Source organism: Cornus florida, unplaced genomic scaffold (genome assembly GCF_030987335.1).
Source record: "Cornus florida cultivar Cherokee Brave unplaced genomic scaffold, ASM3098733v1 CherokeeBrave_3.0.0_Hap2_Chr04, whole genome shotgun sequence".
Classification (NCBI taxonomy): domain Eukaryota; kingdom Viridiplantae; phylum Streptophyta; class Magnoliopsida; order Cornales; family Cornaceae; genus Cornus; species Cornus florida.
Genome location: NW_026775574.1, coordinates 89662156 through 89676421, shown reverse-complemented (window position 1 = coordinate 89676421; position 14266 = coordinate 89662156). Strand labels below are relative to the sequence as shown.

Below are 14266 nucleotides of genomic sequence, written 5' to 3'. Positions count from 1 at the left end.
CTTAATAGTTATTTTCCAGAGTAGGAGAGGTTTAACCCAAGTGGATCCTGTTTTTTTGGTCTAGCTATGGAGGACTTAATTGGTTTTGTGACCAAAGCAAGTCAAGAGGTGAAATAAACTAAGCTAGATGTGCTAATACAACTATATATGCCTACTCATGGGAGCCCTTTCCCTCACCTTTCCACACAGTAGCAAATAGGCAGATATCTATTTTAGCCATCTACTTTCTTAATGATCACAAAGGAATCTTAATCTATTGAAGACAAAAAATGTGGGAGAAAACTTATCAAAATTTATCAACAATAGGTTACACATCTGATAGTCCTGACTTAAACCCGCTTTTCCATTTGTCCCAAATCCTGTCAGGCAGTGGTATGATGGGATTTTTCTGATTGAGATGTGGCTTCGGATCATCTCAGACTAGAAATTAGGAATGATGAAAATTACTTCCTTATCAGGTTAGTTAAATGTTTTCATTTCCAGGTTTTTGGATTGCAGCTGTGAAGGTAGTAGGAAAAAACATTTAGTGATCTTTACAATGAGGGTCATAGAACTACAATGACCAAATACTAACAAATTAGGAATGATCTTATCACAAACTAAGTTGCCAGCATTACAAAATTGTGGAAGAGAACGTATGTATGGTTTCAAATTATACTTGTCTTTACTGAGATTTTTTATTTTATCGGATAATGAGGTTGTCGTTGGTCATAGAGTAAATATCAGGACCAGGGAATTGGCCGTTGATCAGAATTCCCTACAATTGCAAAATAAAATAAAAAATCGATCAATCCTGGTGTTTGGAAGAAAAGAAAAGAAAATAAATAAATTGAAAATTAAGGATTGCTAAACCTGCTGACGAACTCCGAGTGGATAAATGTCACCGTAAGTGATGTTCCAGTCGAAGAACCTGTAAGGGTCTTCGGCGATAGCAACGGAGAAAAGGAAGAGAGAGGCGCAGAGACACCGGAGGAGAGAAACTCCGGTGAGATTTGGCAGCATTTTGAAGGAAAAGAATGGATGAAGATGAAAAGAGATGAGGAGACGGGTTTGAGAGAGAAGAGGTCTCTCTTATTTGTGTAATGAATGAATGAGAGCAGAGAGAGTGAGAGAGGAGGTTACTTATACGATACGTATTGCTACGTGAACTGGTAACAGTTGGTAACTCGTTTTTGTATTTAAGCCGCGTGTGTAAAGGAACTATGCCAGAAGAAGAAGATATTGATATATTATACACAAATGCATATCTATTTGGAATGTGGGCAGTTTTTTTGCATCTCAGTTTCTGTCTAAGCATGAAGTAAAGCAGCTCGTATGCACTTAAACAAACTAAAGTCGCTCATAATCTCAGTAAAGACAAGAAAACAAAGAAATGGTATCAAAAGAAACTTCTTACATTTGGAAAGAACAGAAAAACAAGTGAGAAAAAAAACACACAGCTCTCACAACTGTAATAAGTAGAATGCATTACAAACTCTTAATATAAACCACTCTATCAAGCTTCCTCTTCCTGTGCACGGCACCGTGCTGCGCACAGGAGAGGATTCTGGTTCATCTCCAAACAAGGACAATGTAGACTGCGGTTGTCTTACGAACTTAGCATAAGAAAACCATACTGTATTAGTACTCTAAGAATTAAGTATAGTCCAAACTTTTAACGTTGTAATTAACCTAACCAGATTATTTACGTGACTAATAACTATGTTTATATTACCAAACAGTGCAAAACAAAAAAAAAAAAAAAAAAACTGTAATCCAGGCGATATTAAAGTGATAGCTTAATAGAAAGTAATACTTTCTACTTCCCATTCCAAAAATGATGTCAAATGAACTAAAAATCAAACATGTAGAATTACGCCCACTATTTATCTTTTAGAATCTCACACTCACTATAAGAGCACTTGTTTTCTCATTTACTAAAATTAAATAGCAGGTTATAATTCATAATATATATAAATTAAATCATCTTCGATAATATTGTCTACGAATGAAAATAAAGGATCTCACTGTACATCTTTTTACATTTTTATCTTTTAGTTCAATTAAGTCATTTCTGTGTCATTTTTTTTTTTTTTTTTTCAATCAAGAACAAGATTAGACTCTATTGAGTTCTAAAGAATCTGTAAAGAAACATGTCCAATTAAACATTAATGTGAGTGATATTTTCTCACATTTCAAAATAAAAAATGTGAAGCGATTCAAGCCCCCACGAGAAGAAAGTGAGTACATAAGTTTTTTTCCCAAGATAATAATAATAATAATAAATAAATAAATTAGATGCGCTCAACCGTTGTGAAAGAAGCTAACATTGTTTCATTTCTAATCTCTTGGAATTGCTTCGTTCTTCACAAGATGAATTATAATCCTCCACTCAATACTAAAAAGCCTTCTGAAATTTTCTTAAAAACACAAATCAGAAAGAACACAAGAAATATTAGTGTCACCTAACCAGATTATTGAAGCAGACAAACACAAAATTAACAAGCTAGAATAAACTACACACTATCTTGGAATAGAATCCAATATACCAAGCTGGTCAGCTAAAATATCAACATCTTCTTCTTCTTCTACTTCACCATCCAGTAAACCAATTTCTTCTTCAATCTCCTCATTCATTAAATTTTCCCAAAATCCCTCATCAAGCACTTTATCACTACCAATTTTCTCCAGCCCAAAATCATGGAATCCGGAAAGGTCACCATAATCTTGAGGTTCTACTTTAATCCGAGTTCTTTCCATCCCAACTTGGCCTAATTCGTTGCCTCTTTCATTGCTTGGAACAGTGAAAAATGTACAATCAAACTTCAAACACAAATAAACAACAAACAATCCCTCAGACAAAAAAATTCAAGCCCAAAAAAAATATAGTTGAGGCCAAAATTATTCGAAAATCAACCAAAAACAGAGAAAAAAACAGGACAAAGTCTTTGAAACGCTGTTTAATCACCTGCATTTTGTAAAATCTAAATAAAAAATAAAAAACAAGTTCAGGAAAAAAAAAAATAATAATCAACCTCTAAGACTATAAACCATTAACTAAAGCCAAAAACAATCACAAACCGAAAATAAACACACAAATAATTTTCCAAACCCTAAAATAAACACAAATTGCAAATAGCATATATATGTGTCCAGATCTGAAACAATCAAAATAAAAATGGACCAAAACTAGGGCAAGGATCATTAAACCGAAGTTGGTTATATGAATGTCAAATCGAAGATGGGGGTTCTCTGAAAATCGAAGAAAGAGGCATAATCCCTAAAATGTTGAAAAAATAAAAACATTGTTGTACCTGAAGAGTAAGAGTTGATGTTGGAACGATTGGGTCATTCAGAGGGTGGAAGAGCCTCAATATTCTGCAATGGTGGAAGAGGGTGGAAAAGCTTCAGTCTTCTGTGAAGGTGGAAAAGCTTCAGTCTTCTGTGAGGGTAGAAGAGCTTCAGTGTTCTGCGAGGGTGGAAGAGGTGGAAGAGAGGGAGTGAGGGCTTGAGGCGGGTCGTGGAACTGATGATAGCTAGGATATGATGTAATGAAATTAAACGACGTAGCTTTCATTTTTTTATTAAATAAAATAATTTTAGGGAATTAAGCGGCAAAACAAAGCTAGCGGCAAACAGGGAATTAAGCGCCAAGGCTTCCCGCACAATTTATTTGTGGAATTGGGGACGGGCCATTCGTGTTTTTAGGGACAGTCAAAATAACTGTGCCAAAAAAGTAATTTTTAGGGACGGTCTAAATGACTGTGCCTAAAAAAGAAAGTTTTAGGGACAGTTTTTAAAACTGTCCCTAAAGGACTGTCCCTAAAATCCGAATTTCTTGTAGTGACTCTAGCAGGAAGTTTGGTTCGGAAATGCTTGGCACGCTTTCTTGCTGCTTTTCTCTCCTTGGTATCCTTGTGCTCCCATGGAGTTCCTATTAGAAACGGTCTGTGAGAATCAAAAGTAATCTTCTCAAGCATGACGGCGTTCTTGATTAAATACCTAGCAAGCTCAGCATCATTTGTACGCCCAACAAACCCGATGAATTCCACCACCTTAAGATACTGATGGGGCCGAGACGCAAAACTTTGTCGTATTCTTTCCTGCTTTTCCCTGAATAATTCCAACTGTAACGAGGAGGAATGGAGTCATACAATGACATATACATTTAAGTAGATCATTAGCATACAAAACCAAAATACCAAGTATCAAATCGTAACTCAGGACAAGTTAGAATCATGACATTGCTAGACTCAATAGAATAGCCAAAACGAAACGTTCCACAGGCTCCATATAGATTGAACATATTCTGTTATATATATGATTCTACAATCAAATATTTTGTCTTCATGACATTAGTCACCCTGCTGGAGCAACCATAAAATTCATCAAGCATTTAAGAAATAAAATCAAGAAAAGTTTAATTGCTTAGGAATGACAACATGATTACATTAGTATTCCATGTCCGTTACAAAGACACAAAATGATGAAACCAAAGAAGAAGAGAATACAACTTTAGAGATGGATTCACACTGTTTTGAAAAGGGTCCTAAGGTAATTGAACAATCATGAGAATAAAGCAAGAACGACCATGTAAAACTCTCGGGCAGAAATATTAAATCAACATGGGAACAACATAATGATATATATTCATTAACAAAATTCTTGATCAATTGGGAGAATAGAGCAAGCTTAAACATTGTAAGAGCATTTTTCCTATTACTGGTAGAATTATCATTTGTAATAGCAATAAAGAAGCAATTACTTGGGAAAATTGAAATCTTTTAAGCCGAAGTCGAAATGAATCAAAGTTTCCAATTGAAAATTCACTTTCAAAAGAAAAAAACCTCACATTTTTAGAAATGAGAGATGTAAAGTAAGACTTATTAGCCGTAACACAAATTTATTCAAGAAAGGGCACGCCTCTATCAGGTGAGCAAAAACAAGAAGACTTTGATGTTTACTTGTAACAACAATTTTCAACTCCAATTGCTTGAGCTTATCAAAGACTGGAAATTTAGCAAACTCGATACTATTCTGAATAAACCAAAGAAAAAATAGTAAATCAGCACAAATTGATAATTATGTTAAAAAATGAATAAAATAAAAATTAAGGGGAGGAGATAAAAAGAATTAGTTAAACTAACTAACCTCAACGGAGGTCATGTTCAACGTAAGGCTCTCTAGATGAGAAAGATAGCTTGAAATCTCAAAAAAGTTATAAATTAGATAATCGTAGTAATCACCCCCAATATTTAGTTCAACAAGCTCCTTGACGGTCTTAAATGGTTGGCTTATTTTTGGTCCAAAGTAGTTAAATGACACTAGATTCATAGCAGAAATTTCAATACTTTCCACATTGAAGCAGTAAGTTATCTCCAAGCGCTTCAATTTGAGAGAGTGAACTTTCAGATTTACCAAACATTCGGATTTCGCCACAGACAACTGTTCCGAAAATGGGCAGTTAGTTAAGAAGTCCTCAAGAACTTGTCCAGTTACATTCACGTCTTTGAGCAGGAGATTGGTCAGCGAATTGCACCTAGTAAACCCAAGGGATAATGAATGCAGGTGATTTGTAATTTGGTCTGTGTCAGGAAAATTGTAACCCTCAGTGGTTCTCCCAAATTGAAACAAGTCTAAATCAAGCCTTTTTACTCTCTTTTCGTTTGCAAAGTTAACCCAGTTGTCGATATCAAATCTACAAGTTTCATCGAGATCAAATTGAACTATGAATTGATCTATAGTTGGACCATTGTACGAGTTCAAGACTTGATTAACCCAACTCAAATAAAAAGGCCTTCCTTCTTCAAGTTCCTTATCTTCCAGTTCTAGTCCATATATAATATGTGAGGCATCAAAGTTCAAATCAGTAATGTAAGTCCACACATACCTCCATCTCTTTGAAAGCAGACTACTTCCATCTTCTTTCATTGTCAATAGTGACAAGATGGAAACGAGTATAACATCAGGAAGTCCACTCCACTAATACGATCCTTCAAACACAACCCTCCTCCTTTATCATCCTTCTCACTATTCCAATAAAAGATTAAAGTAATAATAAGAATTAAAAAACTGTGAGATAAAGAAACACCATAGTAGTGCTGAATTTTTGTAACAAAATATCTTCATTTATTTAAAAATAAAAAATATAAAAGAGGCATAGAAATCCATAGATACAGAAGTTAAAAAAAGATGGTACCTTGCGTTTTGAGCACAACATATTGAGGTGGTTTTCTCCATGGGATTTGAACTCACAGTTTTCTGCATAATTTTAACAAATAAATCTGCAGATCCAATAGGAGATAGCAGCAGGAGAAGATGAACTGATTAGAGAGATATAAAAACCAAACAAGAGAGCAGAAAAAAAAAAAAAAAAAAAAGAGGGAGCAATTTTGTGTCGAGTCTGGAAACGAAAACAACTTTATATAGATTAAGGGCGTTAAATTGAGTCTGGAAAGTAACGTTAATTGGGTTTGTACCAACTTGGAAAGTAAGTAATTCTGTAGTATGTTTCCTACTAGGATTAGGCAACTAAATAAATAATACTGGTTTAACCTTCAAAAATAAATAAGTAACTAATACTGGTTTAACTGATCTTTTGTTTCTCACAAGAAGGAAAAAGAAAATTTACGGAACAAATTTACAAGATCTTGTAGATTCCTCCTAATTTGCTGATTCTTGAAAAAAAAATTAAAGAAAAAATCCGATCTTTTGTTTCTCACAAGAAGGAAAAAGGAAATTTACAGAACAAAATTTAATAATGAAAGCAAAACTTACAAGATCTTGTAGATTCCTCCTATTTTGTCTCTGAAAATTTACACAAGAGATTTTCGTGATGAAACAAAAATTTACAAAATCTTGCGCCTTCAGATCATCATATCCCTGAGAGAGAGATAGAGAGTTGCGCTCTGAACTGAACAGCTCATCTGACACAGGGTTATCATTATGTCTCGACTTTAGCACACCAACGGTTGAGATGCTTTTAAATCTAAGGGGCTGTGAGATAGGTTAATGAATTAAGTTTTTGGGCTTGCCAATGAAATGATGTGAGTTGGGCTCAGCCTTTTTATATGTAGAATAGTAAAATAAAATAATTTTGAATTATAAAGGATAATTATTGACGTTTAATAAATAAATGTATAAATTTGTAAATTAATCTGTCAAATTTTCTATTAAAAAAAAAAAAAAAAAAACTTCCAATTTGTGAATTCACGCCAATAAATTTAAATTAATTAAAAAATAAAGTTGACTCGAGATGTAAGTAATAAGTATCATTTATTCACATCCTCGCAGTGTACTACATAAATCTGGTCCAAGTCGTTTTTCTAGAGAAAAATAGAATAATCACAGGTTTTGCTTTAGAGCATATTAGAAAGGAAAAAAAAAAAACAGAACACTTATAGGCTCATTTCTTCATGCGCGTTGGGAAGTACAGAAGTATTTGCTAATGTGTTTATTTTATAAATGTGGATAAGAAACCGTGCTAATGATGCACAACCCATTATTATTATTATTAAATAAATAAATAAGATCTCTCCACTTTACAACCGTACTAATAAATAGATAATACAAACATATAACTAATTAAAGGATCACCAAAGTTGCTCCGACAGGGAGTTTGGTTCAAAAAATTTCAACTTTCTGCTTGGTCTCCGTAAACTCAAATGGAGGGTGTGCAAGTCTCAAAAGTAATCTTCTCAAAATTGAGAGCACTCCTGATTAAATGCATTGCAAGCTCAAGATCGGTTATTTGAGCAACGAACCCAATGAATTCCACCACCTTAAGGTACCGATGGGGCCAACTTCTCACACTTCGCCATTTTCTTCTGTGATTGAGATTGACAAATGTAAGATGTTACGAGGAGGAGGAGTAATGGAGTCATACAATGCAAGTAAAGCTTTAGCATACAAAACCAAATTACCAACCATATTCAGGCAAATTAGAATCACAACATAACATTGCAAGGCTTGGGGAATTTTTTTTGTTTTGATATTAGTCACCGAATCATAAATAACTATTCTGCCTTAAACGTAAAATTAAGCGGACATGCAAATTAATAGAGACCTTTAATCAATCCATAAAAAATTTAAAAAAAAGTAAAAATTTTCCTGAAGCATTTAAGAAATAAAAAAATCAAAACAAGTTTAGATGCCTAAGAAATGACAACAGATGGATTAACAATCATGAGAGTAAAGCAATCTAAGAATGACGTGTAATATATTAAAAGACCACGTGAAACTCTCGGGCAGTAAAGAACAACAAAATAATACTTATTTATTTACAAATTACTTGAACAATCCGGAAAATAGAGCAAGCTAAGCACTATAACAACATTTTTCCTGTTAGTGGTAGTACGGTAATTTGTAATAGCCATAAAAAGAAGCAATTACTTGGAAAATTTAAAAGCTTTTAAGCTGAAGTCAAAATGAGTCAAAATTTCCATTTGAAAATTCAGTTAGAAAGCAATAAACTATGTGAATTTTAGAAATACAAGTGGTAAAGTAAGACTTATTACCTCCAAGACAAATTTATACAAGAAAGGACATACCTCCATGAGGGGAGTAAAAATCAGAAGGCAATCACCATCATCCGTACTAAGACTCAACTTCAGTTGCTTGAGCTTATTAAATACAGAGAATTTAGCAAACTGAATTTTATTCTGAATAAACCAAAGAAAAAGTAAATCAGCACGGATTGATAATATGTTAGAAAAGAATAAAGTAAAAATGAAGGGGATGAAATAAAATGAATTAGATAGTTAAACTTTATGTTATCCGGACTCGGGTAGGGGTGTTGGACTCGGGTACGTGTCTAGATGTCGGATCCATCTATCTATTAAATTATAGGACACGGGGACATGGAATAAAAGTGTCCAAAACTCGGACATGGGTACTTGGACACGGCATAGAAAATAGTATATTGGAGTATTAAAGACATATATATAGGCAGTTAGGCATACAACCATACATGAATGCGTGATACATGACAGTATATTAGTAATTTAGTATGATATAAATTATATAATTATAACTTATAAGTACCTTATTGGTTTTTCACTTTATTGTGATTCTTTTGAATACTGAATACTGAATTCCCACACTTGCACTTGTACAGTTGCACTGCACTATAATACTTTAGTGACTTTAGCCTTCAATTACATATCAGTATATCACCACTAATCACACTTGCACAATCCACACTTTGTAAGTTTGCACCTGAAATATTAAATTGAAATTTATCTTATGTTGTGAACTTATTAAAAAAAATAAACAGATGCTAAATTGTTAAGCATAAGGATAGAGAAGCATACCTGCTGGTTGCTAAATAGCCTAAATGCCTAAATGAGTATATCATTCACTTTCACCTGTTAAAGACTTGAGAAGTTAAGAACTTAAGTTTAGAGTAAATTGAAGACTTTAAAAGTTCAAAGTTTAAACTACAATTATATAATTTATATCATAAAGTCATAGACACATTCAAAGTATACTATTACAGTATTACCAAGCACTGAACCAAGTACTAAGTTACTAACAGAGTAACATACAAGTTGGCAACTTGGAAACAAGACAACATTTAAGTTCAACAACTCAAAAAATTAAACTAGAAAAGCAAAAATCAAAACTCAAAAGCCAAGGTATGGTTCTTTTATCTTTAAACTGCTTCATTTCTTTTTCTTCAATCCATCATTCCTTGTTGGAATTCTTCAAGTGGTTCAACTTCAGCCCCTAAGACAGCCTCTTGCCCTTCTTCAAATGCATCATCAAATGTTATAAACTCTAACTCTGGCTCATTGATGGAAAGTTCAGCAAGTTCCCCAAGAGTATTACCATCAATATCAAACTTATCACCACCTATTAAACAAAATAAATTAACATTGATGTAAAAAAAAAAAAAAATCATTAAGCAGAAGAAGAATATTTTTAGAAGTTTATTGAAGATATTAAAATTTAAAAGTAGTTAGTTAGTGAACTTACATAAGTTCCAATACTTTGTCGGCCCTTCTTTGTATTCGTTCTTCTTTCTTGACATGAGATGGAGGTTGTAATGTACAAAGACCAAATCCTCAGCTCTACTTGTAGTCAATTTATTTCTTTTGATGCTTTGAATAAGAGAATATGTACTCCAATTTCTTTCACAACAAGATGATGATGCAGGCTGTGACAGAAGCTTGAATGCTAAAGCTTGTAACATTGGTGTTGAAGAACCATGATTTGCCCACCATGAAATTGGTTTCTCATACAATTTTGCATCAATAACATGAGGCTCATTGAAGTAATCGGATCCACTTGAAAAAGCTCCATATTCAATATAAACTTTCCGAAGATCATCTTGATTGCTAAATAATTGTTTGAAACATTTACTTCTATTTAAAGAGACCTCTTGATCTTCATGTGGTGAGAGCCGTGGAACTCCATCACTTCCACCTCTAATCCAAGCTTCAGTGTAGTATTTAGGAACCAATGAATGAGCCATACAATGCAGTGGATTGCTACTTTTATTCCATCTTGTTTCCAATATATTGTGAATGACATCAAAGAAATTTGATTGGCCAGTCAGCATATCTTATTTATCATGAGCTAGCAAATATTCTGAATTTAAATTTCTCAATCATTGTGTCCCACATATCATAAATTAAATGGAGAACAGGGGCATCAGTGTCTGCTAACCTCAAAAAATCAACAATAGGTTCAGTAAATTCCAAGAGATATTCCAAGTCATCCCACCAACTATCACTCACAATGCATTTTTTAACTTCCCTAGCCTTGATTTCAATTGCTGACTTTCCATCTCCTTTTAGAAGCCTTCTTTAAGTTGGATCCATCACCATTTTCTCAAGTGCATCCTTCACTTCTTTCAAACGTTTTGCCATGATTATGCTTGATGCAAATCTTGTTTCCGCTACCCTTAGTAAACCCAATTCCGAGTAAGTATTGAAAATTAAGAGTACCATGCCATGGTTAACAATGAAATTTCTTATATTTTGAACACTACTCACCAAATCAATAATCCATTTACAATGAGTATATTGAGGTGAGGTTTCAGATGGTTCACAAATGCTTTTTAGTGCCAAATTTAGGCAATGCACAACACATGGAGTCCAAAAGATGTGAGGATATGTATTCTCAATTATACCCCCAACACCCTTAAAGTTACTCCCATTATCAGTAATGATCTGAACAACATTGTGTTCTCCCACATCTTTGATCACTGGTATAAACAAATTTGCTACATACTCAGCATCTTTTATGTTGCCACTTGCATCAACTGCCTTCAAGAACATAGCACCACCTACTGATGCAGCCATTACATTTATTAGTGGTCTCCTTTGTCTATCTGACCACCCATCTGAACAAAGGGACATGCCTTTCTTTTTCCAGCTATCTTTTATCGGTTGGAGCTTTCGATTAATATGTGCCTCCTCTTGGGCCAGCAATGTTGTTCGTAATCTGTCGAATGTTGGAGGTGTATAGCCAGATAACTTGCTATTGGCTAATGTGAGTGAAAATTTTCTGAAGTGAGGGCACATTGCGAAGTTAAAGGATAAGGCACATGCGTAGAACATGCGGGCAGCCTGTTTATCTGCTTCATCTCTTTGTGCTACATTAAATGAATTTTCTAGAGCTCCTGGAGCTAATCCCTTTCTTTTTTTGCATTGCAATAAATCTGATCCTTCAGGCAATGATAAATACTCTTCCTTCTTTCTCACATTCAGTTCCTGTTGTGCCCTTTTGCTTTCAGATTGCACATGTTCCTTCTTTAGTGCTTCAAATACATCATTGCTTATGGACTTGCAAGCTTCAACCCCTTGATTAGGAATCTTCAATAAATGACCCTTGACTTTTGAATATGATCCTATAACCTTTTTCTTGCAATAATTGCAATACCAATTTTTATTTCCACCTCCACGTGTTGGTAGGCTAAGAACTTTCACATGATTCCATAGTGGTTTGTCATCAAATTCAGTTCTTTGAGCTTTTGATGGTCTTAGGTTTACCTTCCCTTTTCCTTTGGCAGACATCTAGAAAATAAAGAATGTATACAAAGTAATAAAAAAAATAAACAAAGTACACATAAGCAATAAATATAATTATACACACTAAATGTAATTTTTAATTTGTTAGTACATTAAGGGAGCAACAACTTAGCAGCACCAACAAGAGAATGAGAAAATACGAAATACTTAAGATGTATGTTAACAACTTAGCAGCACCAACTTGGCAGTTCGGCCATTACTTTGAAACTTAAAATCAAAAAATACTTGAGGAATAAAAACCAGCCAATAGATTTGAGTATATACCTGTTCTTGTTCCCTATTTGTAGATGAGATTTTTGTTGAAGCTCAAAGTTTGAGGAATAAAAACTAGCCAATTGATTTGAGTATAAACGTGTTTTTGTTCCCTATTTGAAGATGAGATTATTGTTGAAATCAAAAAATACTTAGAGGAATAAAAAACCAACCATTTGATTTGAGTATATACCTGTTCTTCTTCCGTATTTGCAGATAAGATTATTGTTGAAGCTCAATGTTTATCTGACTTTCAGCAAATGAGAGAGATGTGGTGTCCGAGAAATAAGAGTTTGGTAGAGTATAATGAGTCTAACACTCCATCGCCTCCAATCTCCATGCACTCTACCAAACCTACGGGCCACAGCCACATATACATTGGATTTCAACTTTTCAAACCCTTGTCTTGTATGCATTAAATGCAAAAGAAACTCCCACCTCCAATATGTTATTTTTTGCAATATATAAAACCTTGTCAGTTGTACACTTGTGCATAACTTGTATCATTGTATGCAAAAAAATCTTCTCAGCCTCCAATTTGATGATGTGACTACCCAAGGTTGTAATTAGTTGCTATGGAACTACTAGTTCGTATTGAATTACTAGTTCTTATGAAAGTGACTACATTCATGTAATTAACAACTTAAATTATAATTAATTAGTAATTAAATTAAGCCTTATTTAATTACATAGTTATATAGGAACGATCGTTATATATATATATATATATATATATAGCCTCCTTAATTCAATGTGTTTAATTATATAGTTATACAGGATCACTATACTAATAGTACAGCCTCCTTAATTCAATGTGTTTGATTATATAGATATAAATCATATAAATACAAGTGTTAAATTATATAATTATATAGAATCACTATACTAGTATATATAGTCTCCATAATTCAATGCGTTTAATTATATAGTTATATATAGATCACTATATTAGTGTGAGATTTTTAATTACACGTGTTAAATTATATAGTTATATAGGTAATAGGATCACTATATTAGTGTAGCCTTCTTAATTTCATGTATTTAATTATAGAAAAATGAAATTTCAACCGAAGTATTTGACCGATTACTCTCTCATCTGTCATTTCAACCAGCTAAGCCATTTTCATCTCTCTCTCTCATCTCTTCTATCTCATTTCTTTCTTCTTCTTATTCTATTTCTCTCTCTAATATCTCTTTGAAAATTTTTTAAAGACTGTGAATGAACAATATAATCAAATAAATAAATACACATATTTACCTTCAAAAAAAAAAATTACACATATGATACAATATATATAAGAATATGATATATGATATGAAATTGTAACCATACTTTAAAAATCAAAAGGTAAGAAATATTGTTTGAAGAGACGAAACAAAGAGAGAGAGATTTAATAACTATCAAATACTTAGCCTAGAATTTGACAGCCTGGGAAAGATGAATCTGCGTATGCATATATTGTTTCCCCTTTTATTTTCTTTCCTTTTTTTAATTGTTAGAGTTGCTTACCTGGATTGCCATGTATATTCTGCCAAAATTATCGGCCCATCTATCACTATCCTTAATTATATAGTCATGTAGGATTACTATACTATTATAACCTCCTTAATTTTTTTATTTTTTTTTCCAAAGCTTCCTTAATTGAATGTGTTTAATTAGGACAAATATAATTCAATGTGAATTATATAGTTAATTACTTAAATATAAGCTTTTTTTTTTAGTTAAATACTTAATTTTATTCTAATATTTTTGTAAACAAATTAAATAATTTAATGTGTATTTATTTATATAATTATCTTACTACTAAATGGGTATGTGAGATTTAAATAGAAAAGAAACTTAAGTAATATAAATTTAAATTTTTTTTGTAGGATATTTATACCCTTAAACATGATTAATGAGTAATAAGAAAATTATATATTTTTCTTAGCAATAAGTGAGTGTGTAAGATACAAGCTTTAAATATGGGATAAAAAGTTAATTAATTTAAATATAATGT

The 14266-nt window shown here is 32.9% G+C and overlaps 2 protein-coding genes across 5 annotated transcripts; both read right to left on the bottom strand.

Moving 5' to 3' along the window:
• Nucleotides 1-2434: 2434 nt before the first annotated feature.
• LOC132303837 (putative F-box/LRR-repeat protein At3g18150) lies at nt 2435-6950 on the bottom strand. Of its 4 annotated transcripts, XR_009481361.1 has the most exons (5): nt 6757-6948; nt 6179-6263; nt 5870-6009; nt 3982-4106; nt 2435-3913 (listed from the first exon to the last, which is right to left on the bottom strand). XR_009481361.1 is itself a non-coding variant. In XM_059801273.1 (4 exons), the coding sequence occupies exons 3-4, from the start codon at nt 5908-5910 to the stop codon at nt 4828-4830; spliced, it is 969 nt and encodes a 322-aa protein (XP_059657256.1). In that variant the 5' UTR covers nt 5911-6009; nt 6179-6263; nt 6757-6950; the 3' UTR covers nt 4745-4827. The 4 variants fall into 4 exon arrangements, 2 of the variants coding, with proteins under 2 accessions (XP_059657256.1, XP_059657257.1); XR_009481360.1 differs by having other exon boundaries at nt 2435-4106; nt 6757-6946; XM_059801273.1 differs by lacking the exons at nt 2435-3913; nt 3982-4106 and adding an exon at nt 4745-5016 and having other exon boundaries at nt 5131-6009; nt 6757-6950.
• Nucleotides 6951-10787: 3837 nt separating this feature from the next.
• On the bottom strand, nt 10788-11999 carry LOC132305321 (uncharacterized). The gene has a single exon (XM_059802980.1). It carries the CDS (start codon nt 11997-11999, stop codon nt 10788-10790), a length of 1212 nt encoding a protein of 403 aa, XP_059658963.1.
• Between the last annotated feature and the right edge of the window lie 2267 nt (nt 12000-14266).

What these genes read in the sequence shown, in the direction of transcription:
- LOC132303837 (XM_059801273.1), bottom strand. Translation starts at nt 5,910, where the DNA reads ATGAAAGAAGATGGAAGTAGTCTGCTTTCAAAGAGATGGAGGTATGTG. An exon ending in TGAACATGACCTCCGTTGAG is followed by an intron (nt 5,017 to 5,130) that starts GTTAGTTAGTTT and finishes TGGTTTATTCAG; the next exon opens with AATAGTATCGAGTTTGCTAA.
- LOC132305321 (XM_059802980.1), bottom strand. Translation starts at nt 11,999, where the DNA reads ATGTCTGCCAAAGGAAAAGGGAAGGTAAACCTAAGACCATCAAAAGCT.